This window comes from Vidua macroura, chromosome 1 (assembly GCF_024509145.1).
Source record: "Vidua macroura isolate BioBank_ID:100142 chromosome 1, ASM2450914v1, whole genome shotgun sequence".
NCBI classification, from domain to species: Eukaryota; Metazoa; Chordata; class Aves; order Passeriformes; family Viduidae; genus Vidua; species Vidua macroura.
This window is the reverse complement of record NC_071571.1, coordinates 42,352,749-42,374,959: the sequence shown is the minus strand read 5'-3', so window position 1 is coordinate 42,374,959 and position 22,211 is coordinate 42,352,749. Positions and strand designations below refer to the sequence as shown.

General features: G+C 44.4%; 1 protein-coding gene across 4 annotated transcripts in view; it reads right to left on the bottom strand.

The window, feature by feature from the left end:
• Positions 1-5,074: 5,074 nt before the first annotated feature.
• Positions 5,075-22,211, bottom strand: part of POMGNT2 (protein O-linked mannose N-acetylglucosaminyltransferase 2 (beta 1,4-)) — a 31,331-nt gene continuing 14,194 nt past the window's right edge. For 3 of the 4 annotated variants that reach the window (XM_053978390.1, XM_053978382.1, XM_053978398.1), the window contains one exon: positions 5,075-7,397. In XM_053978390.1, the coding sequence (XP_053834365.1) occupies positions 5,569-7,305 (1,737 nt within the window). In that variant the 5' untranslated portion in view covers positions 7,306-7,397 and the 3' untranslated portion in view covers positions 5,075-5,568. Of the gene's footprint in view, positions 7,398-15,538; positions 15,744-22,211 lie in introns of those variants that run through there. The other variant, XM_053978373.1, reaches the window with a different exon arrangement.

Here is a 22,211-nt window from a genome sequence, read left to right as displayed (position 1 = left end):
CAGTCCTCTGCTGGTGTCTCACCCAAAAAATAGAGGAGATCTTTCAGTAATTCTCTCCAGATTGCTCCCCCACATGCCACCTCCTTCTCCTCCACGTTTCTTGGAGTGAGAATCCCACAAAAAAACCAGACACACTTAATGAAAACCTCGGCCAGATGGCCACTAGTGCCTCTACCCCGCTAGGCAGCTTGAGCAGCAGCCTGAGCTTGTGTCTGTTGCACCTTGCCACCCACAGAGGCAGACCTGGCCCCTGGGGCTGGCAGGTGGGGAAAGGCCAGTATCCAGCTCTGGTTTTTAGCACAGGTGAAATCACCCCAAAGCAGGAGATCCATCAGAGCCCATGGAGCAGCACCCCACTACCTATTTGTGGATAGCCACAGGGACCCGGCAGGTTTTTGCCAGGCGGACTGAAGAAGCAGAAGGAATTGACTCATCACAGAAACATCACACCGCTAGGAACATCCACAGGGTAACGCTGCTGGAAACCCACAGCGGGAAAACAACAGTGCTGATGGGGATGGAATGCCTGCAGACTGTCTCACCTCCATCCACCCTACCCACACGCTGGCTGGCTATTGCTAGAGGCCAGGATAACATTAAAGCAGGGAGAGACAAAGGAGCAGGGAGTCTCTAGGGCAGGGAACAGAGATGTTACCCTGAGTGGATCTTTTGGTGGATGCTACATTATGCATAGAGGGACACAGCTAACCCAGAAGGTAAATCAGGCAATTGGAGCAAGCTGTTTGAATGCACACCCAACAAAGGGAAACTCAATTAAATTTTAAAGGCAGCACACTTGAAAATGGCAGGACTAAGCGGCATTTAAAGGTGGCGACTGTTGCCAAGTTATTTCGAGCAAACAGGAGGCTATTCCATGCCTCTGTCTGAACGTGCTAACAATTAATTTAGTAATCAGCATGTTCTGAAGGGATGACTTGAGAGGGTGACAAGCGGGGCTAGGCCCTCACTCAGTGTAAATTCACCATGGCTCTCTGTGTTGCAGCTGGCCCCACGCTAGCAGAGGGTTTGGCTGAAAGCCCCTCAGGAGGGACACGCTGGGGGAGGTGACGTCTCTTACATAAGGACGGTGATGTGCCTCACACACGTGCAGATGGTGATGCTTCTCATACCACCCACAGCACAGATGGACTGTCAGTCATCACATTGAAAGCCATTCCAAGAGTGTGCCTCTCCTAAGTCCAGCAAGGGAAAATTAAGTGCTCTTTTATCCACTAAACCACCAGCATAGACAGTAGAAGCAAAAAAATTATAGAAATATGTCTGCTATTTATACAGCTCAGCAGAAGAGGTACAGCAATAAAGATGCTGAAGTCACTGTTTTGTTCAATACAAATTAAATGATGGAGTGCTTATGGAGTTCCTTTCACCCAGGGATCCCAGAGAGCAACAATCTCCTTGCTATGGACTTGGACCAACTCCTGCCCTAAGAAGGCTAAAGGCTTGTGTCAGGGCCCTTGCCAGTCCACCTGCAGCAAATGTGCCTCTGCCTCAGAGCCATCTACACCAACAGCCTAGAAGGTGTTGAAATGAATAATATCCTAAGCGTCTTCACTTAATTTGGGTCCTGTGAAGTGTTGGTGTCTTGGGACAAGAGACATCCACAGATCCCAGAGTGCTGGACATGCAAAGCCTTAAGAGATGGAGGCAAAAAAGTCACTTGAAATGGAAGAATAAAAATTTTAAAAATCAACAGACAACTTTAACAAATAATCCTGTTGTACATTTACTTTGAGTAATGTATTTAGCTCTTAGAGATTGAGGTGGTAAAGCCAAAAAAGGCACTTTGCAAAGTCCCAAGTTACTGCTTTTAAGAGTTATAATTTCCTTAAGAAAAGGATCTGTCAAAAAAGAATCAGGAGAGGGGAGAGGAAGGAGACAGAAACATCTCAATTTGAACTCTGCAGACCCAAGTATTTTGCTTAACGGTCTCCAGTCACCTTCTGGATCTGTAAAACCCACCCTGGGTGACCAACCTGGGCTGCAAACAGCCGATCACTGCTGCCCCTACCACCCATGGAGGCATTACCATCAGCCTGCAGCTCCTGCTCCAGCACCTCATGGGTCCAAGCCCTCCATTCAGTTCCTCTTCATCCTCATACAGGTCAGTAAGAGCCCTCCCACAGCCGCTGGCTGGTGCTTGCACTTGGGCTATTTAGAAGGAGATGCGAAACTGTAGCCAGAGGAAATCCTCCTGGATGATCCATCTCTGCAAGCGTGGACAAGACTAGCAGCAGTGAGTTCAAGACCAGCATCCTGCACTGCCCCCAAAGGGTTCTGGATTTAATCCCAGCTACTTCTCTTCTTCAGGACAGCATGGTCAGACAGCACTGGAGAGCATAATGTATTCCCTTTGGGAGCAGAACCAAATGATGCAGCGGTAGAAATTCCAAGTCTTTTGCACAAAGCATCTTGTCAAAAGGAGCCCCACAAGCTCATCCAATGAAAAAAATAGACTAATCCAGCTCCAGTCCTGCCTTCCTGCACCTGAGAGATGCAGCCTCAGCCCTGTGCACAGAGTCTGCATTCACTATAGGACAGAACTTTAAATGATGCCAGGTAAACATTCCCCCTGATCCATCAAGAAGTGGCATTGACAAAGAGGAGGAAGGGAAACAAAGAGCCCATGCAACACGAGAGGTCTGGGCCTCAGAAATGGAAAGGGCCTGCAAAGCACTAATGGCAAAGTTTTTAAAAGAAAGAAAATTTACTATGGAAAGATGCCAGCACTCCAGTGCAGTTCTTCAGGTAGTATAAATCACCATAACATTACTGTGCCCAATTTATGACAGCTACAGGCGGCACCAGGGGCTCTCACTGCTATGTGCTATGTACCTGAGAAATTCAGGTATAGCAGTGAGGTGCCAGCACAGACACTTTTACACTGGGCAGGTGTTGGAGACAAATGGCAACATCACCAGCACAACTTCAGTTCAGCTGTCTGAGAATTTGAAAAGGAAAAAGCCCTTCTTTTTTTTTTTTTTTTTTTTTTTTTTCCACCTCATAAAGTACTCATAGCACTGATGAGGAAGACAGAACCTGAATGCACATTTTTGGAAAGCACATCTGATTATCTTCTGGAAAAAATTAGTCTCTCTCTGAACATGAGACTGTTTCATGCCAGAGTAAAGAGCACAGAAACCCACATATATGATACTTCATTGCTCTGTGGCCAATTTTGTTGATTAGTCATTAGGATATAAGAAGAAAATAGTTAATGTGCTGTAACCAATCTGCAAATGTTATAAAATCTGCAATCATATGGAACTAATTTTAAGTGAAATGGGATGATCTACAAATTACAGGCATAGGATTACTACAAAAGACATGGAGAAAAGCAGGCAGGAAGGCAACATGCAGATCAATATCCTGCTGAGGATGAACAATGGTTAGGAGAACACAGACAGCTCACACACCCAAAGAAAATTATTTTTAGAACTGATACAAAATGAATGCTGACTAAATTTCAGATGTCTGAAGACTTATTCACTACCAAATAGGCTACCAACAATACCACCTTTGCAAGAGCCAGCAGGATGGCTTGGCCTTCAGCTTGAATGGATGTGGAGATGCAGGACTGCTGCTAAACCCTTTTGTGAGTGGGAGCTCATTGGCCAGCAAGTTCCTGGGGAGCCACAAGTCCTGGAGGCTTCCCCAAACAGCTTGCTTTCACTGCCATCTTTAGGAAATTTTTCTCACCTCAGCTCTGACATATATGGTGGGGAATGTGCAGAATGTGTCTCTACACGGAGACTTTGGGGCACAGCTCGAATACTTCAGCAAGAAGCCCATTTTGTCCTAAGAAAACAACAATGGGAATATTCCCATGCCCCTTTAAAATAGCAAGGCAAAAATCATTAGTTGGCAAGGTTAAAATTGCAAAGCAAATGCAGACTTTGGGACTCATGTTCTGTTTCTTCCCTTTCTTTAAATCATAAACATGTTTGAAAACAAAGCAAGATATAATGAAAATTAATTTACAGAAGTAGCACTTGCCCAAAGGTCCAGTGTTGTGCTGTGTTTTGCTCATTTGTCAATCCTTCTGTTTCTTGTCCAAATTTATACAGCCATTTGTACTCCCCCTCTCCTTAGAACCCATATTTATAATCCTGCCTTGAGATGCTCATCTATCAGCCTAGAAAGCAAGACATTCATCCTATTCTTCAAATGTCCATCCAGACCTTGGGAGGAAGGTGTGGACTGGGAGAGAAAGGAGAAGAAAGCCCTTTCCCATTTGCTTCCACACTGGTTATAAACTAGAGGGGGTGCTAATATCTATCAGGGAAACATCTCACACTCCTGCCCCTTTCCTTTCCCCCTCCTCAAGAACTTCACGTGTGACTCAGAGCCATTTTTCAAAGACAGCGCCATTTAGGGTCTCCAGCTAAAGCAGATCTGAGGATCAGGTCCAAAGTAGTCAGAGTGTTAGCCTGGCAATGAAGCTAGATTCCCATCTCAGGGAAAATGAATTTAAATCTCGACTAAACTACCTCCCCCCCCCACCCCCACTGGAGAACCAGAGGTGTGAGTGTCATCAGCCTGATCCCTGCCACATTCTCTGGCCAGCCCAATTCCCTGGCATACCTAGCTATTTCCTGCCTGACTCTGCTTCCTTCCACCAACATCCAGGAACACCTGTGCACGGAAAGCTTCCCTATGCCACCACCTGCCTATTCCCCAGCAAAGCATGTACCTATTAGTAGCTATTATCAACAGATTATTCTGATGAAATACCAAAAAAAAAAAAAAAAAGGATTTTCTTGAGCAGATTGCTGTACATGCTCAGCTCTCCCAAATCACCCCACTCCTTTCTCACACACCTGTACATAACTCACAAAATGAAAACTCCTAAAGCACAGTAAATTCTTTCACCTACTCCATCCCTTCTACCTCTTATCTGTCACTACAACCTTTTGCAATAGGGGTGCATTAAAATCTGACTTTAAATATGAAGCTGTAGTCTGTAGTCATTCTCTTCAGCCAAAATAGAAACACAGGAAGCTACAGATACACATTTTATCACAGCAATGGACAAATAATAAAATGCAGAAAAGTATTGAGGAGGTTTACAGCAGTTTAATGAAGGCTCTCGTACAAAATCTTGAACTCAAAGTTACAGTCAAGAGTTACGGAAAAATATAACTCACAGTGAAAAAGCTGATGAGAATTGCCCACTTAGCCATGGAATTAACTGCGCTTTAACGCTGTGCTTAAATAGTCACCACACAATTGGAGCAAATTTAAATCACGACCAAGGTACACAAAATTCACTTCCATTCTGTTTTCAATTACATGTATTCAGCATGTAATTTAACCTCTGGAAGTTACTCTGAAGAACAGAGGTTTCTCTCTCTTTTTTTTTTTTTTTTTCCCCAAACACTCATTGGAAATAAATACCATTGAAAGAATACATGTGGAATGCAATAAAATGGACACTTAGGCACTGGTACAGTCTAGTCTTCTTCAGCCCTCTACAAACTACAAGATGAGAAATTTTAAACCACAGATGGAGTGGAGAGCAGGTTAGAGCTGTACAGGTAGTGCAGCGGGTCATGTACTACACAAGAGCACATCTGCAAAAGGTCCTAGAAGATTTTTGTTGAAGATGCAGCGTATCCACACCAGGTATATTGTGAAGGGCTTAATGTTTTCTGAGAAGGTGTGATTCTGATGGGACAATATATAAGGCATGTAAGTGTTTTCCCCTTGCTCTTGTATCCACACTTCGTATTTTACTTCTCTGACCTTGAGATACCTCAGATTCCAGGGGATCTGCCAGGACACAGCAAGTTTAGCTTCACTCGTGCCCTGGACAGAGGCCTGGCACTTGGCATCCCTCACTTTGCCAGGGTAGAGGCTACCAGACCACTTCTGCTTCTTGGGTCCGGGCTTAGACTTCACAGTCTGCCTAATCACGTGTATGAGAGACGGGATGTTCACCTTTGTGTCCTGGTAGGCACGGAACAGCCACTCAGGGTTGCGGCAGCAGAGGTGCCGCGGCACCTCCGTGCTCTTAATGATGCGCTCCTGCTCAGCTTTGTCCAGATGAGCAATCCCACCCTGATCCCAAGGTCTGTCTGGGTAGGCTATGGTGTCTTCCCTGTCCGTGTTCTGCCAGGCAATGTACTGCAGGTCCATACCAGGAAGGGTTGCCAGGGTTTTGTAAGGGGTGTAGTGTTCGGGGTTGATAGCATATGGGAAGAGCTCCACCACGGTGGCCCCTCTTGGCAGGAAGAGCGACATGACTAACTGGGCCCCGTGCATGCTGACCAGCATGGACGCATTGCTGATCAACCGGACGATGTCAGAAAATGAATGCTCCTCCAGAGAGACAGAAATGGTTTTCATCTGAAACTCCTGAGCAAGAGCCAGGATTAGTTCTGCCTCATTTAGGATAAGTCTGTTGATTGTCCGACTGAAGACTACAATGTACTCCTCATTGGAGCTTTCCTCCAAGCTGATGTTCAGTTTCTGCATCATGAATTTGGTGAACTGCCTGATCTCATTACCAGAAACCAAGATGTTAGCCTTTGGCCCTTGTGGCTGGACAAATCCGTACTGGTACCACGTGGTGATTTTGGATAGTCCCACATAGGATTTGGTAAAGCAGAGGAGCCGGCCCAGGGTTTTAAGCTCCTCCCGGAGGAGCGGCTGCTTGTTACTCAGTAACTTGTAGAGGTCAAAGTGAACACCTTCACTCCACCCTTCCATGAAGAAGAGTCGTGCCTCCAGATCTAAGTCGGAGAACTGCTGCATGGTGTAATAGATGGGGAGGAGGTCGTCATGAAAGACGTGCATCAGGTTGTCTGGGTTGAACCTGTTGGCAATCAGCGCCACATCAGGCACGAAGACTGGCTTTGGCATAAACTTCAGCGCAGCAGCTGGCAGCTCCACAAAGTTGAAGTACTGGGTGTTGTGATCTTCCACAGAGGAGAGGTCGAGCAGAGCCGGCTGGAACCTCCGGGAGCCCAGGTTGGGCAGCATGACGGAGGAGTTGCTGTGAAAGTAGACAAACTCCTCAGCCTCGGTAGAGTAGCAGAGGGACTCAAAGCGGCAGATGCGGTCGGTGTGCATCCTGCCAGTGCACACCATCCTGGTACCGTTCTCCACCAGGGCCTGCAGAGCTGCATAGTAGTCAATCTGAGCCTCAGACAGTTCCTGAGACTGGCGCATGAGGACCAACTCCTCCTCCACCATGGCAGCATGATCGCACAGTCTGATGTATTTCCACAGCACGGCAGCAAGGATGGACACGAGCAGGGCATTGAACACAGCTGCTATGTTCATTCTGTAGTTAGATCCTAGCAGGATGACAGGTGGGGAATGCAATGGAGAGGGAACACATCATTAATACTCTTTGACATGGTGAGGGCAAAGACCTGTGGAAAATAAAAGAAGAGAGGATCCTTCAAACATCAGGTTTACAGCTCCATCATAAATCATATTTTATGGACTATTCAAGAGAGTTTAGGCTTCTTTCAGTAATTTTTTCCCCCTTCCAGGGAATGAGGGGAAAGAACAAAAAAAGTGACAAAGCTCTCCCTAAAACTGCAAAAAAGTATAAAGCAAACAGAATGGGGAGCTGCTCTACAGGAAGGCTCCTCTCTCATTTTCATTTCCATGCCTTTGAAGAAGAAAATGTAAAAGACTTTAAGGATGAGCTGTATGAAGATCTGTTAGAAAGAAAAGTATGTTTTCTGGGACTCTGGATCACTCTGCTTTTTGCAGACCACTCCCACAGTGAGAGGAAATAGAGCACTGCCATCACTGGGCCACCTGCAGAGGACTGGGAGCCCCAGCTCCTCCTCCTGCTCTGTATGGCTGAGAGCACTGAGTGGTGCCCTCACCTTCAGTGTGCAGGTAGCAATAGCTCGGGAGTACTGCCAGGACAGATTTTGCTACACTCCAGTGTGCAATGTGAACTAGTGAACATCACATTCAATATCATTTTATCCAGGGGTGGGGGAAGGACTTGCAGGTCTACGGACTGCCCTGAGGGAGAATCCCCAGTCACCAGGGTGTTGCTCTGGCTGCAATCCAGGATCAAAGGCTAGGAACTGCCATCGTTTTCCAAAAGAAATATTGGCATGGAAGAGAGGAGAACTGTGCTCTTTATGAGAGGAACTGATGTGTCATTAAAGCAATCAGACCTTCATTTAGTGAGAGCCTGGCTTGCACAGCACAGCCAGCCATTATACAAATGATAAGCTAATGCATTTAAGGGTTTCACTGTTGGCATTTTCCCATTCCAACTTGAGAACCTTTTCTGTGCTGCTCCAAAGCCTCCCTGATTCTTCTTCTGTTAGAGCCTGACACTGTTTTCCTCCTATGCAGAAACACTACTGGCTTATATCAGAGTATTGATTATAATTTCAGCTGTGAACTTCAGTTGAGATATTGATTCACCTACAGAATTTATGGGCTTCAATTTTCATTATGCATCAAGATTCACTGCTAGTCAGGCTGTAAATAATTGCCTCTGTGACTCATGGGGAACTTCAGGAAGGGAAATTTCTAATTAGCATTTACCTCACTAGATTGTTTCTACCTGCCATTTTTAAAGGCAGCAATTTTAAATTTCTTTTGTTGCAAGTTTGCCATGGGGAAAAAAAAGCAATGACTCAAGCACATGTTCTGACATCCCAAGCATCCTTTAGCATTTTAACCAAGAGACACTTCTTACATGGCAATGTGGAGGAAGCTAGCCAGGCATGCTTGGGACCAAAGCAAACACCTCCTCTACTGCCAAAGGAGTTCCTTTGAAAAGAGCTACTGCAACTTAAAAGCTTGATCCTGCAACTTGGGATTGAATGGAGAATCATGGAACTCAATGAAGTCAAAAAGGATTCCTACACCTCATGAGATCCCAACAGCCTGGGGGGGGGGTCTATCTTAGGAAGAACTGAAGGTACGTGGGAGTCTGAATAATGCCAAAGAAACAAGTGTTAGATGTAATCCACACAAACTCAAGAGGTGATCTCTGGGGGCCTGAGCAACATATTTATTTCTATTTCTCAAATGAAAGAGAAATGACGTCCATCTCCTTTGGCAAAATATCTGAAAAACTGCTGCATTTAGAAACTCCCTAAAAGCAAGCAGCAAATTAAAAATGTGTTGTTTTGATTTCAACCATGGAAAAAAAGGAAAGGGACCTAGAGTGATCATCTGATTATCAGGACAGGATCAACTCTCCATAAACCATGCCCCAAAGATGCTTCTCTGCCTCATTCTTAGTACTCATTCATCTCTTCAGCTAGCCTGTATCAAGAGAGGCATAAAGGACTATGATAAGGACTCTATTCTAACATTTAGCCTTTGTTTCCACCACAGCAATTTTAACCGGGTCTTGTCCCAGGTGCCACAGATATCCTGCACAGAAAAATGATGGCTATCACATCACATCTCAATCTGTCCTCCTCTGTCAACAGGGGTGACTGCTGCTCCTCATGGCTGTGCAACTCTCAACCATGGCTATTCCATGGACAGCCTGGAAGAGAAACCCAGTGGGGACAGCAGCACATCACTCGGGTTCTGCTAATGTAGTCAAATCAGTTTTCAGGAAGAGAAAATTTTGATGGGGACAGACCCTGAATTATTTTATTGGTACCAACTTTCAAAGCTTTATTTTACTTCTTCAGTGCCTTTGAAAAATGTATAATGATATCATCCAATTCTGTACATAACCTCTCCAATACAAACCTCTCATCTTGTGAGCACAGCTTTAAGTGACTTCAACAGCATCAGCACGGAAAGGATCAAGCCCCAGCAGCCATGCACAAAGCCTGCCTATCAGTTCATGGAGGAGACCTTTAACAAGTAAGTACTCTCCTGCAAGCACACCCTTAAAGGAAGGCCAGCCTGCAGGCATTATAAAATTTAACTTCTGTCAGAAGAACAAAGCACATACAAGTTCAACAGAGTCAATGCAAGTTGCAACAACTTGGCAGAGGAGGGAAAACCACATGACTTTTCTATTACTCCATTATGGCAAGGTGAGTGTGTACGTGTGGGTGTTTCAAAGGCACAAGAAGCCCACAGTCCATAAAAACACCACTGATGCCACCTGCATTTGACAGGCATTTGGGTGGTGGGGAGCTCTGCTGACCATTACAAACCCCTTGAGCCAAACAGGTCTCCTTGAAAACAGCCTGTTCAAATGTTTCACCCGACTGATTTGTTCTCTCCCCTCCAGCCCCAAGGGAAAGGCACAAGAGGCACTTCAGAGATGCAGCCAATGTTCAGATATTAGCAATTTTCATTTCAGACTCTGCCACAGCCATACCTGCTAAATGACTAGGAATTAACAACTCAGGTTTTTACTAAAAATCACCTGCAAGGCCCTCTTCTACCTCTTCCCTCACTGCAGCTCTTTCACTTCCCTGCACTTAGCTGAAGTGAGTGTATGTGCTTTAGCTAACCAGGTGTCAGGAATATATGTTAAATGCTAGCAACACTAAAGTAATCCACCTTCATTTCTGTTCCTCATTGCCAGTTCCTAAATCCTGGTTCATGCTGCTTGGGAGAAAGCTGCTTTTGATGGAAGTGAACAACAGGATGTGGATAGGAAGGGGTGTTGCAGGCAGAAATGAAAGGAGAATTTCACAGGTACTCAGAGAACTGTCTTAATTCTTTGCCTGTTTTCCCACATTTTATCATCCACTTTTTTTTCAATCTGACACTTTCAGTGAAAACAGACCTTCAAGAACTATAATTTTTGGTCCCTCAGGGAATGATAGAGCATAAATAGTAACAAACAATCCCACTGTTTGCTTTTACATACCCAAGAGAGGCTGCACTGAGGGAGTAAAGCCAAGCAATCACTCTCCACATCCCCTAGTTCCTCAGTCCCCCAAGCTGAGATCAGTCATAAAGTGCTGTCAGCAGCAGTAGACCTGGGATAAGAAACTTTCCCAGGAGGCAGAGGGTAACACTGAAACAGGTGAAAGCATTTCGTTTTCCACGAAGAGAGCTGCTTCACAATAAAAGAAATTTTCATTACTAAATCTCCCTCAAATGAAATGGGTCTTGAGCTGCCACTCCCACGGTGTCATCAGAGAACATCCTAAGAACTGAAAGGCACTTGCAGAAGTGGCAGGCCAGACACACTGCTACTTTTCTTAAGAGCAGCTTTGTGCTGTTTCTTTCTATATAGAGGGCAGTCCCTAGGCCAGTCACCCCCTAAGCTGCCCACAGACTGCCTCCTCCCCATCCCTACGATGTTCATCCACCCTCTTGCTTCCCAGTGACACTGGGATACCCAGGGCTCTGCTCCACATGAGTAATACGCCCCAGTTACCAAAGAAATCGATTGGACTGACATTTTTTCACTCTCTGCTTTGAAATGCTAAAGCACCATCCTTCAGCACCAGGAGACACAGCAGCTGGTAGACCAGAGCCAAGCCAGAGAGATCTGCATGTAAAAGCTGCACAGAGCTTCTTGCTGCCAAGCTGGCAGAGGGCAATGATGTCTCATGGGAGGGGATGGGATGTGCCCTTGAGGACTCCCAAGAGGACTGGGCTGCAGGGGAGCAGAAGGAGTGAAAGAGGGAGGTAGAAGAGGCAGATTTCTCTGGCAGCGATGCTGACAGGGCAGGAGGCAGCAGTCTTAGAGCCAGACAGGGAGAATTCAACAAAAACACCGGTGTGGGGGCAGCTCAAGACTGTGCAGTGGAATTAAGAGCATATCCTGAGGTTTGCAGCTCAGCCACAATGGATGCTGCTCCAGCAGCTAAGAGCCTGTGGGAGGCACTCTATTTTTGGTCAGCTCATCTTTACTCTTTTTCCAAGAGTTCACAGGCATGAAAAGCTTACCCCATTTTTTTCCTCCACCCCCATTCACTAAGCAAAAGCATGACAGTTTCGTTCTCACAGCCCAGCTACTTCTCCTCTAACTAGCACTGGCTGCTGGTGAGCAGGTAAAGCCTTCAGGAATATTTATCTGGTTTCTTCAGCAGGTACTTCTGGCAGAGCCCTCCAGTGTCTTGCAGGTCCATAACATTCTCATGCAAGTTTGGACACAGCAGCACCTTCTGCCTGTTAGCTACAGGTTATCTGATGTATTAAACATCCTCAGGAAGTGGTAAGGACACAGGAAGCATAGATGGAGACACTGTTCTCCATCTCCTGTTAACATGCCTAGGAGATCAGAGTGGGCGGGATGAGAGAGGAATTTCCACTAATAGGCAGTTGGCACAAAGATCTGTTTGGATTCATTTAGGAGATGAGTTCTGTTGTTCTTTTTTTAATTGTGAAGCTACAGTAGGATGAATCACTAAAGCTATTAATATGATGGACAGTGTTCCAAATCTCCTCTCCATTTTAAAAATTGCAATTTAGGTAAGAAATAGGGAGAAAAGCTACAAAATCCACATAAAAAATCTCAACTACAAAAAAGACAAACATACACTACTAAGACCCCCCCAAAGGGAAAAAAACCCAAGAGCTTGATTAGGGAGAACAAGGGTGAACAGGGTGACCAGCATGTCTAAAGGGAGGTCACCTATTCCTGCAGGTGTTAACAAAATGACAAGTGCTGGTTTTGTCTGTTTAGGCCTCAATGAACTTTTGTTACCAACTGCCCAAACATTTTCCAGGCCAATGTTCAGCTTCCCATAGCTACAGCAGGCTAAAAAGCCTCATAAAATGGAAAACCAAAAACCATGAAGGAGACACATTTCCAGAGAGCATCACCACTCTGTGCACAGAGGGAAATGCCTCCTTGTAAAGGCCAACTTAGCTTTGGCCCAGCTGGTCAGCTCCTGTGCACACCCTGCCTGTGGTGGCAGGGTGTCCAAAGAGAACCATCTCCACAGTTCCCAGAAACACAACACAACTGGAAGTGGACTGGGGCTGTCCTTGCCACAGGACAGTGAAGGAATTAGGGCAGAGTTGGATGGGCAAGAAATGGGCTTCTTGTTACGGTAACAGTGGGAGGGGTAGGAGCAGATATTCCCTCCTCAGGGACATTTTCCCCATCAGCACTCCCTACCCCTGGATCTATCTCTTGCTAGACTGGCTTTCCAGGACCAGTACAGGAAAAGAAAAGCATGCAAACGTGGCATATTGCACTCCCCCTGCAAAATGTCTTCTGTTCTTTCTCCCATCCCTGATGCAAGAGGCTTAGCTAAGGATTCAGTGTATGCAACACATGCAGTTTTAAATACCCACTTCATTCATCCTCAAAGCAGAAGCTGCTAGAAGGCAACTTTCCCAATTCGAAAGAGGGGGAGTTGGGATTCAGCAGCCAAGAATTTGCTTTTATTCTCATCTCTGTCACAGATTCCCACAGAACTACAAGTAAGTCAATCCCCATAGCTCAAAAAGCTGTTATCATCTTATTCACTCTATTTATTTAATGAGATACATATATCTTTCACAGTACATAGCACATTAAAGAAAGGATGGTACACTGAATGATTGATATACTGGAACATTTTCTTTGTAAAAAGCAGCCAACTGTAGAAGTGCTGACTTTTTAAACAGGAAAAGAGCAGATTCTTGTAGCGGGAGTAAGCCCAGCAGTTAAAGATAAAAATATCATTATTGAAGCCTGATACAAAGAGGGGACAAGAAAAATAAGAATATCTTGACTATGTAGTCTCAAAAAGAATTTTTAAAACAGAGCTTTATTCAGAAAAAAAAAACAAATATAACAATATATTTTAAAAGCCCCTGTCTTATAAAAACCTTATCTATAGACAGTTGTGATCAAAATTAGGTCCATCTTCAGTTTTTATGGTTCAGCATAAGTGAGGAATAGAAAGCAAAACTGTAAATCTTTCTATACAAGACTGCAACCAAGGAGACTGAGGCTCTGTGCAATGGTCCCTACTGCAAAAGTACCTTCCATATGAACAGGAGAAGATTGGTGGCCATAGGACACCTCCCAGCTGCACTTACTGATAGAAAACCCAAGTTTTCTGCAATTAAATTTCCGAGTCTGTGAGAGCTGGGACAGGAAGAGATCCAACCTTTCACAATGACTAGCAGCCATTGATTTAATATTTGTTGATACTCCTGTCTTGATCTACAAAATAACAGGTTAAAAAAACCTCCAACATTAAGCAGTCAGTGCATAGAAGCAAGCCACAAAGCTGAGCTAAAAGTATAAATCTAAAAAGAATACTTCTTTGGCTTTTAAGATCTGCATTTCCAAGTTCTTTATCCATAATGGAGTATGAAATTCTTTCTCCATACAAAATCCCAGGTCTCAAGAAAATTCCCTTAAAATTAAGATGCATTTTTGATAAACAAGCTTGAGGTGTGAGATGTAAGGAAAATGAGCTAAAAAAGTGACGAAAAAGAGAAACAAAAAAGGTATTTCTCTCAGCCCTCAAGTCTTGCTCACCTTCCGAGAGTCCCAAGCCTAAAGATGAAAACCCAAGTAACTCAAAATAACCATGGCTAGACAGAGGGGAAAGCTTAACAGGCAGAATTCATTCCAGCTGATCTTTTGTTCACTCGAGTATCCCATTGAAACCTATCTGGTTACATTGTCATTAACAGCCCTGTCATACGAGGAAAAAACCTCTCGTTTTGCCTGGTCTCTTGCTTTTAGCCTGTAAACAAGACACCTTTGTCAGAAAAAAGTGTCAAGAGAGCAGAAGTTTTATCTTACTTTAGTGGTCTGCCTAAAGCAAAGACAGCAGGGGTGCTGAAGGCAAAATTACTATTGCTGCAAAACTGAATTAAAAAGAGTATGATGTGAAATCCCAAAGTACTGATCAAGATGATCTTCAGCCACTCCAGCTGTGCCTCTGGGCTTTAGCTGCCATTTGTTATTCTCTGTATTTTATCTATCCATTCTTTCTGTGTTCTCCAGCAGGCAGAGTACCTGTGTTATTCGGGTACTAGGACTGGTGCTTAGCAGCACTCGCAGCCTGAGCTCTCCCTGCTTTCCATCAGCATGGTGCCCAGGACCGCTCCTGTGTGCTGCAAATCCTAAGCAGGAGCCAAAATTGTTCGGAGCACAGCGCAGCCAATAAGAGAAGCGACAATCCCTCCTTGGTTACCACAAGCTCCACATTAGCATGTTTTTAGGGGAAGGTAAAAAAAAAAAGTAATCCCATAGCAGCATGTGTCGGGCAAGAAATACATTTCTGCAAACCTAGAGAATTTAGTTCATATCAGAGATGTTTTCCCTATGAGACTTTTGTTTAAAAATGATAAAGCAAACCACTAGTCAAACAAAGAGGGACTACAAAGACGTGGGATTACAAATGAACTACTGACTCTCTCCTCACACGTACACACACACAGAGGAGGGATTCAGTGTGAACTTGCATGGAAGGGGGAGCGAGGAGATATCGAAAACATGCCAACCTCCCCCCTCTCCTCAGTACACTGCTACCAGGACTGCCAACAAAACTGAATTCAGAGCCGTATGTGATCAGCACAGCAAACACAGCACAGTTACAATGACACCCAGCAAAGAAATACAGTAATCCAGAGCATCTGCAGCCTTTTTAGTCTTGGAAGTACTATCACTGGTAGATCAGTGTTTCAGCACATGCACGCATACCTGGTGTTGCTAAATAACAGGAAATGCTATCCAGTGCCTCTCTTTCACAGGAGAAAGAAAAAAGAAGACACCTTAAAGCTATGCTTTGCAGGGGAACGAGCACTCTCACTCTCCAGTCCTCTTCTTTCCTCACCACAAAGAAAAAGCAAAAATCCCTTCTAAGAGCTCTCGGCACCGTAACCCGTGCACCATCGGCAGCCTGAGCTACCTTTCTCCCCCAGGTCTGAGCATGCTCTGTCTGCCGGCAGTGTCCTATCGCTCCAGCTGGCTCACCTCAATTTGTTAGCCTCCCAGAGGTCAGCCTTGCATGCAGGATGATTTGCTGCAGTATTCCTGCAAATCCCCGACGGGCGGCCACACTGAAACAAACACCACCGTGCCGTTTCGCGGTGCTGAGCATGTCTTGGGAGACAAGCAGCGAACTGCTTTGGGCAGGGGGGACACGCGCGTTTTAGAAATCCTGCTTTTGAGGATCATTAAAGCCACTGCTACTCCAAACACTTCACACAAAAGAAGAAAACAATAGGAGAGAAGGGAAAAAATGGCCCTTGCTTGAAGGCGTGAAAGCCTTTCGTTGTGCTTTCTAGTAATTCCCTTGGCACCAGGAAAGCAATTTCCCAACTGTGACGGTCAGCAAATGGCTTAGAATTGAACAGGGCTGTGATTGCCCTCCTTCAGAGATCCAGGGAACGGTATTTTCATACGAAAGTTATGTTTTATGGTGGAAACAACTCCTAAACACAAAGGCACAGAAATTATCCAGGAGCTTATAAGACAATCTCTTACTGCACACAAGCTCACGGAGGTGAGTGCCTTACACAAACCTTCACAGCAGAGCTTGAACCTGAGCAGCTGAGCAGCTGGGGGCTGAGCAGCTTCATGAAGATGGCAAACCAGATAGAACTGAGTGGGAACCCTTCAAGTTCTTATTCCACAATGGAATCTACATGCAGATCATAGCCCTCCAAAAGGCTCATGGCATGAAGTCACCACCATTAAACACAGGAGTGAGACCCCAGCCCTGCAGGGACACTCCTGCAGAGTGATCACAGGCAGATCACAAGCAAACATATGAGGCTTTGCAAACGTGTTGATACTATACTTGCAGGACACATCTTGTTCAGTATCTGTCTGTGAGGATTTTCCCTTTGAGAACTAACAGGTAAAATAAGAAGGATGAAAAAGAAGAAAAGTTCTCTAATACCTCCTCCCACATGCTCAAGGTGGACTTCAAACTGCAGCATGACCCTATGCCTGTCCTGAGAGGATCTTAGGGAGACACTGGTCAGTCACATCTGCCTGGGGGAAATAAATAATAGAAAAGAAAAAAGAGAAGTGAGCCCATCCAGTGCCCTCAGCCTGTCCTATTGGGACTAAGGAAATCCAAAGTCACCCTTCTCTTTTTAAGACCATCTCATTGTCCCATTGCCCCTCTGAATACAAAGATGTTGCCTTGTGCGGAACAAGTCTGATATTTTTCCTCTGAATTTTGTAACTCTAGGAGTGGAGTTAGATTTGGAGCTGACTTCACTTGAGAAAACACATGCTGACTTTGTGTTTTCTGCACATCAGAAAGCTCCACAGCATGACCTACCTCCCACTGATGGTAACAGGAGCCTTTCCACTGACCCCACAGATCTTGGTTAGTGACTTTATCAGTGTGATCCCTGATAACCTATACAGACCATGTTGGTCTCTTTGTCTTAGACAAGCTTTTATTTTACTGGAGAAGAAAGGACAACATATACAGATTGATCTTCTATTTATGAATAAGCTTCTTCTCTACCCCTGGAATGAGTTATATTAATGGATTTCTCAGGTACAATTTATCACAATGCATAGAGAGTTTAACAGCAGTCCTGAAGAGGGTCCTGTTTGTTAATCAGCCACACCACAAAGTACAAAACGACATCATTAAGGGGTGGGGGAGGAACAGCAACTGTGAAATAATAACTGTCCATTACTATTGCACCATAAGGCACTAAGTGTGGCAGTCCCATGCTCTTCACAGTCAGCACCTATGACAAGCTGGTAAGGTTTGAATAGATCATCTTGGCTCAGAAGTTGCAGCCTTCAAAAACAGCACCACATTTTAGAACTCCTAAAAAGCAGTACAGCACAAACAAAATTCATCAAGCTAGCAAGAAAGTCTGAATACATCCCTCTTGGTTTAGGGCTGACAAAGAGCAGGTAAATAATTATTTACTGAATCTTTGCAGTGCACATATATGTTGCAGGGGTGCCTGCATCACTCTGAGTCACAGCATTTATTATTTATAGTCCAGAAGGACTCTCTATAAGAAATTATTCCTCTTGCAGTGCTTTTGAACCAAAAGTGCATTTCAGTTTGAGAGCACCAAAAAAAAAAAAAAAAAAAAAAAAAAAAAAAAAAAAAAAAAAAGCCTGAACTAACAAAAAAAGTCTTTGTACCAATAAATACAAAAAGCACACAAAGGAAGCATTTGGTTTTCAGACACCAAGATTGGGACTTCACACAGAGAGGATGACATTTTGATTCTGTAGAAGCTAAAATTAGAGCTCATGCCAAAAGGACCAGGACTTCAGCCAAATATTGAAAATTCCTAAGCAAGAATATACTTTGACAGTGTAAAAGGTATTTTTCTGAAGAATATCTCAGGGGCCAAACCCCACTTTGCTCAAGTGCTTCAAGAATGTCATGCTCCTAGGCTTAAGAGATGTAGGATGCAAGTTTTAAATAAATATTAGGTTTAAAAAGGTTTAAGTATGATCAAACATTTTACATGCACACACACATACACTTAGGTTACATGTCTTGACATCAACCGGACAAATTCTTAGATATTTATTCTCCTCTCAGATATGAGCATGTTTTATACCTATAAAACATACACTTGCCTGCTATCTGAACTTGCCATACACTAAACTACTCACTAAACTACTAAACTCTAATAAACCCCTCCATCCCTATTAGGAACCACCCTAGCAGCATTGCAGGGACACACTTGCCTGCTCCTGCAGCTGTTTGCAGCGTGTGTGGGGAAGAAAGGTGTGTGAGAGTCACCTTCCAGTTCCCAAGGCAGGAGATGGCTTTGGTAGCTGTTCTGATTCAAGTTAGGTGTCACTTGTGCTCTTTCAAGTTCCCATTTGGCCATCAGTAACGACAGGTCAGCAGGGTGACAGAGATAAATCAATTCCCTTTCCTACAGCTTTGCCAGCTGCGCACCTGCAAGTGTAATTAGTGCCAATGTGTCTGCAAGGGAATCTGAGATAATTCATGCTCATAAGAAAAGTTTGGTAAGTCAATGATGTTCAGCAAGACTGACATGAGAAACCAAGGGTAAAACATTGCCTGCCTGTGAGATCCCTGGGTACAGCCTCACCCTGGTTGCTCTGCACCCTTCCCACAGTTGCTATTTGTTAACTGCTTTTGCCCAGGCAGCAGGAAGATCATCTGCCCTCTCTCAGATGACACTTCAATACTAAGCCACAACGTTACCTGAAGAAACACATCTCCAATTTTACAGACAAAAAGACTGAGCCTGTCAATGGGATCTGGGTGGGATGCACTACAGCAGCATTCATTAATATGGGAGCAGATTCCTGTCAAAAATCTACCAACAATCAAAACCTCTTGTGTATTCCAAGGTTGTATTCATGGGCTTCAGGCTCAAGACAGGAGCTGGGGCCTCCAAGACCACAGGTGACAGAGTAAACATGGTAAAGGACAGAGAGGAATAAGTTATCAGCTCTGTCACTGTTGCTCTCAAAGAGCTGCTGGAGGAGTAGCCACAAGCCTGACATGCTCTGCTCCCCACACACTTTCCTCTCATCTTCTATTCCCACTGCACTTGCTGTGCAGAAGGTTCAGGGACCTCCTGCATGCCTGGAAAACCCCTCCTGGACCCACAACTTAGCCTCAAGTTGGAGGCCATGTCAGAATTACTTGTCCTGGCAATTTTGGAGGAAAAGGAAGAGAGCCTCTTTTCCTGTCTGTTGAGACAAACAGGGTAGTCATAACCAGCAAGTCTCACAGATGTCTTAGGAAATTAGGATGTTAATATCACCTGAAGGTGAACACCCTAGGGGTGCCAAGGTATGGAAGAGACATAACAGAAAGACAGAACACTGACAGGAACTTAGACTGATCTATAGGGGTGAACAGATAACAACTGTGTGGAAAGTATCCAAAGGACGGGGCTTAACATGTCCAAGAATTTAACTGCCTTCACTGGATTATGCACCTGGTTTGCAAGTGGGCTGCAGCTGTTCCAGAACCAATAAGAAATCTCAGTTTACAAGCAGGATTAAGGAGGGCTTCAAGGATTGAGGTCCAGGACTTGGATGGTCTTTATGGGTACCTTCCAACTCAGAATATTCTATGATAGGACTGTTGCCCAAAGCTGCTTTTGTTCTAACCTTCCACTTGTTCTATGTTCAGAGACTTTGTGCTTTCTTAAAACCTTGCAAATCCAGACCTACAAACCAAAGTCCTAGTACTTCATGGAAAGAACTCCACAAGGAAGCAGTAACAGCATCTACAGTCTTGATCAAAACAGCACTTTTGATCCAAGCTGGAGCATGTGCTTCAATTAGCCAGTCTCTGACAAATGCCTGGAAGTAGCTAGAACAGCAGCATGACAGGAAAATAGTTCAGAGCCAAGCTAAAGGAAAATCTAAATCAAATCAGGGGAAATAAAAAGGTTTACTGCCATTTTGAGTTCCATAATTGCAAACTGATTGTTTTGCCTCCAACGCCCCCTTCAGCCACACCTATACAACATAGCCTCACATTTTAAAGGATGCAGCCAGCATACAACCCAACCCTATTCCTAGGACAGCAGTGTAATATTAACAACAGGTAGGAGCACAGTTATCACAGGATACCCTCCATGCAGTTTAACCTGTTAAGACTGATGCTAAGGAAGCACAAATCATCCATGTTCTGAGTGGGGAGCATATTCCAGGGGTGTTGACAGTCACATGAAATTTCAGAGCAAAGCATTAGGTCTCACCAATCTTAAAATAACTTATACAGGAGGTAAAAAAAAAAACCAAAAACTGTGTTTCCTGACAGCATAAGCCATAAGACTGAAAAAATATCTGCTGGCCAATTAAAAAATAACCTAACAACTGCATTTTGGTTAGTACTTAAAAATCCCAGTCCGATTTTCCCCATGGAAAAGAAGAATTCTTACTTCGTCCCTTATCTGATTACAGTATGATCAGAAGGCCCAGAAGAGAAGTAGTAACACATGGCTGCAGGCCAGGCATTTATTGTTGCTCTGAGGGCTACTGCTACTGACAGGAGGGAGAAGAAAGCAAATGAATCATCTTTCTCAGCTTCAACATGAACCACTGCACACAACAGGGAAAGTGTGATGAATACACTGAATTAATTGTAAAAGCCCATTTCAACTCCTACCATTGTTATATGCAACCATTTACAGTTCAATACCTAAGAAGAGCTTCTTCATGCCCTCAGCAGCTTGAAAATTCATGGAAAGACTATTGAATTTAGGCATATTTATCAAGGGCACAGCAGCAAGAGGAAGAAGTCCAAGCCTGACCTGATGGGAAATTTTTGTATTAGACTTTCTGTTGTATTTATCTGAATAGTAATAAAAAACCAAGGTGGTTAATTTTTGCCCTATTTTTTCCCACCAACAAATCAATGTATCATTTCCTTACAAGCCCTTCTTGTGACCCACTTGTGTGGATAAATAAATGATATGACATTCAATACACACAAGAAGGTGAAAGTTTCAAAGACAAAGCAGGAAGTACCTGTTGAAAGAGGAACACCTGCAAAACTACTGACACAGGTGCTACTCACCTGTAAAGAAGACATTTAACTATTAGAGAGTGTTCAGAGGAGAGCAATAAGGATGGTGAAGGGTCTGGAGGGGAAGCCTGGCCCTTCGATGATGGGAGATCCCTTATCCAACCCTGCCACAGCAGCTCATTTCTGTTCCCTTTCTTCCTACCAGCAGTATCTGCTGCTTCTGTTGCATCAAATGCTGAGTCAAGTCTTTAGCAATGAGAATCTCTTCAAGCAACTGAAGTGTAACCTGACTGTCACTGAGAGAAGAGCAACATCAGCCCGATAAACCAACTGCTGTTCAAGACAGCTCCAGTTAAAAACATCTGCCCTTATTAATTTTGCACAGCTCTGGATCCACATGCTGATATTTGCAAAGCCAAGAATAGAGTGGTCTTTCAGCTACTTTACAGAGTATTTCAAGACATCAAGGGCTCTCCAGACAGCTTCCTACATCAGGATGTGCTTTTCCATCTCTAGGCTTCTGCTGGCATTGATGCAGCCATCCCCAGAGAAGCCACCTAGCACAGGGAGGGCTGGCGCAGGGCTGAACCCTCTCAGTAGAAAAGCATTCCCAAGATGAGCCATTGTAAGGACGTAAGTGCTGTCGCACCCAGCAGCCTCAAAGAGGAAGATCTTGCGACCTTGAAGACAAGACTAAAATATACATATGTATTTGCCTTAGGCAGTGAATCCTATCCAAGTCTGGAGAGGTCAGAGATAGAGGACATTTACAACCTTCCTGCCTTGGCTCATCCTGCTTCATCCCTTCTGTAGGAGAATGATGCGCTTATAATCTAACCTGGAAGCTGACAGGAACAATCTGCTGAGGTAGCCAACCCTTCCTTCCAGGCAAAGGGATTAAAGCTACAG